The sequence below is a fragment of the Aplysia californica genome, unplaced genomic scaffold (assembly GCF_000002075.1).
Source record: "Aplysia californica isolate F4 #8 unplaced genomic scaffold, AplCal3.0 scaffold00098, whole genome shotgun sequence".
Lineage (NCBI taxonomy): Eukaryota > Metazoa > Mollusca > Gastropoda > Aplysiida > Aplysiidae > Aplysia > Aplysia californica.
This window is the reverse complement of record NW_004797368.1, coordinates 511359-514644: the sequence shown is the minus strand read 5'-3', so window position 1 is coordinate 514644 and position 3286 is coordinate 511359. Positions and strand designations below refer to the sequence as shown.

Here is a 3286-nt window from a genome sequence, read left to right as displayed (position 1 = left end):
CAACAACAACAACAACAACCGCGACAACAACGACAACAACGACAACAACGACAACAACAACAACAACGACAGCAACAGTAATAACAACAACGACAACAGTAATAACAATATCGAAACTACAGCAGCAACAACAGTAATGACATCATCAACAACAACAACAACAATAATAACAACAACAACAACAACAACGACAACAACTATAATAGAAACAACAACAACAGTAATAACATACAACAACAACAACAACAATAGTAATAACAAACAATGACAACAACAATAATTATAGACACAACAACAGAAGTGACAACAACAGTAATAACAACCACGACAACAACAACAACAGTAATAACAACAACAGCGACGACGATAATCATAACTTACAGACACTGGCCCCTACAAGAAGATGTTTGGCTCCCCCACCACTGCCCTCTTCTGTGGGCTCCATATTGTACTCCCGAACCTGCCTTAAACTGCGACGGAAATCCATCTTTCTGTGACGTCACTTGATCTGCAGTGCAAAGTGGAGACGGCATTGATGGACAGAGCTACATGTTATTTTTTAAATTAGTTTCCTTTGGTGATACACAAGAAAGAGTCCTGTGGAGAGACCTATAAATCATATTTTATAGACTTTATCTTCAGAAATATAAAAATGAACAAAATCATTGTCTGAAGCAGATTGTTAAAGTACCCATGTACCAGCCATATGCAAGATATAGATGATCAGAAGACATTTTGAAAAGACAAATGACGAAAACTTTGAAATAAGGAAAGAAATAAATAGAACACCAATTCTTGAAGTAGTGCAAGCTACTACTAAGAAAACAGATCAAAGAAAATTAGCAGGACGATTTGAAGGGATTGTCACTTTCGATTTGGTTACTGAAATATCAACAAAGCTCTTAAATTCTAATAGTGACGGTGGATAAGATTCCAGGAATATCATTAAGTCCGTATCCCAATCTTTGCGTAAATCATCAGGTGCCACAGACTGTTAGTTACACAGCACAGTAAGCATTTTGTGTCATTTTACAAAAAGTTTTCCGCGAGCACTGATGGAAAGAATGAGAAAAAGTTCAACACCAGGGATGTCTACAGTACAATTTGAATTAAAATTTTATTCCTGACAAGCCTACCCGAAACGTTTCTTATTTACCCTTACAGTATTACTTAATGGAAAGATTGCTTGGTCATACATTTCAAGGTTTTTTTCTGTGTGAAGGGGGATGGGGGGGCAGCGGTTTTGCGAAAAAGCCAAAAAGATAAAATTGCTACATTACTCCCTGCAGCCAGTAGACAGGTGTTTGTCACACCCATTTCGTCTTGGTACAAAATAGAAATCTGTGAGTGGTTCTTGGACGAGAGTCTGGGGGCTCATATTTATTCCCTGTGCTCCGGTGCTCAGGCGTCCTATAGTGTAAATTATTGTATCAACCTATGTCTTCTTTTAAACTAAAACGACAGACAGGTGGACAGATCGCTACCTCAGAATTACACAGCCTATCTACTCAGTACCCAGTTTTCAGAAAATTGAGGTTATTGAGAGGTTTTTTTTAGTTTTTTAAGTTTCACAACAAACCAGAGCAGTGCTACTGACTGAAGTTTCTTTTGGCCATTCCCAATGAGGGAATTTTAACATGTTCTTATGTACAGTTGAATTGTAAATGGGCTGACTTTTAAAAATGTCGAGCTCATACTGTGCCGGAGCAACATGGTGGAATTGCTGCTTTTTCTTTCCTCATCCTTACTATCATCATTTTTCTTTTACATCTTTTGTATGTTTGTCACTCTCTTGTGAACTGCTATTTCCGGTGCGCCTTGATAGTTGAAGAAGCCTTTGTGCTGTAGAGGTTAGAGATGTGAGCAGAGTAAAACTGATTCCCTGTTTGGACTTCTCTTCTGACATCCACCCTTTGTCGTTCATAATATGACCGTATGCAGTTGCGAGCACCGTAAAAACTTTGTAAAACTAAATGCTTTTTCCAATGCAGTTCTTTGACTATCTTGATAACGACTCCGACTAATCTTACGAGTTTGATAGAGTAGACAAAGCATTTGGTTTCTGACCTCATGGTCTTAGTAACTCAAAAAAGGCAAAAACGCCAGATAGAACTTTGTAATTAGGAGGTAGCGAGATCTTGGGGCAGGAATACATGCAGACGAACCTGAAAGGGGCTCACAAATAGACGCAAAAAACAATGTCGGCTCAATGGCGCGATAAAGATAGAGAGACATGCCATAAAGGTCGTTGTTAGGCGTGAGGGCTGTACAAGAGAATGAGCTTGTGAAAGAAAAAGCGAGCTGCTAATATCGGAGATTTAGGAAGAGAGAGAGAGAGAGAGAGAGAGAGAGAGAGAGAGAGAGAGAGAGAGAGAGAGAGAGAGAGAGAGAGAGAGAGAGGGGGGGGATGAATGAGGGATAGATGATGATGCAGTTGCGAGCACCGTGAAACAGTCACTCCCGAAAAAAATATCTTCTAACTCTGGGGATGAAGTTCTTGTGCTCGTCACTGGTGCATAAGGTCATATGAGCGCGTGGGACACATTAAACATTTTCAGTGGGTAAGATTTTTTTAATTTAGCACGGGTGGCGTCCGAAACCTACTCTTATCGATTTTAGACCACCAAGGGATCTTTAAAGTGCACAACTTGCACACGGGCCCTTCGAGATTTTTCGTCCTAGTTCGAGAAGGGTAAATGTAGATCTTTCCTACCAGAAGATCAGTGGTGAGGCTGAAAGACAGCAGTAAGGAGCCAAGGAGTAGCTGTAGAAAGGCTGCAGAAAGAGTCAGGAACTCAGAGGAGGGGGCAAATGAGGCGAGGGGGTGGGGGCAGAAAGAGGAGACGAAAGCAGACGACAGAACATTGCTAGAGAGTAGGAAAGGAGGTGAAAGGAGACAATTTTAGAAAAGAAAATTGAAGGGTCGCTACCCGGATTCGAACTACGACCTTTGAATGAAAGGCCAACACCTTAACCTCTGGGCACCGAGAGCCCCCTAGAGTTAGTGGTAGTAGTATAGGGTTTTACGGCGCTCGCAACTGCATAAGGTCATATGAGCGCGCGAAACACAAGTTGTTTGCATTCGCAAAAGTTCACTGCACGGTTGGTTAACTATTAGACTTTATTTAAAATGCTAAAATATTAAAATTCGGTGCAATTATATTTTCAATTTAAAACAACTCTTATAAGTAACAATAAAAAAAAATTAATATTACGATTTTCACTTTACAATTTGCCATAAAGGCCAATGGCCTTCATAAAATTCAAAACTCTGCTGAGACCAACG

At 40.1% G+C, this 3286-nt stretch overlaps 1 protein-coding gene across 1 annotated transcript in view; it reads right to left on the bottom strand.

The window, feature by feature from the left end:
- Positions 1 to 1534, bottom strand: part of LOC106011374 — a gene marked incomplete at its 3' end in the record, with an annotated part of 4087 nt that extends 2553 nt beyond the window's left edge. Inside the window, 1 exon segment of the mRNA XM_013080754.2 lies at positions 381 to 1534. Within this exon segment, the coding sequence (XP_012936208.1) occupies positions 381 to 487 (107 nt within the window).
- Between the last annotated feature and the right edge of the window lie 1752 nt (positions 1535 to 3286).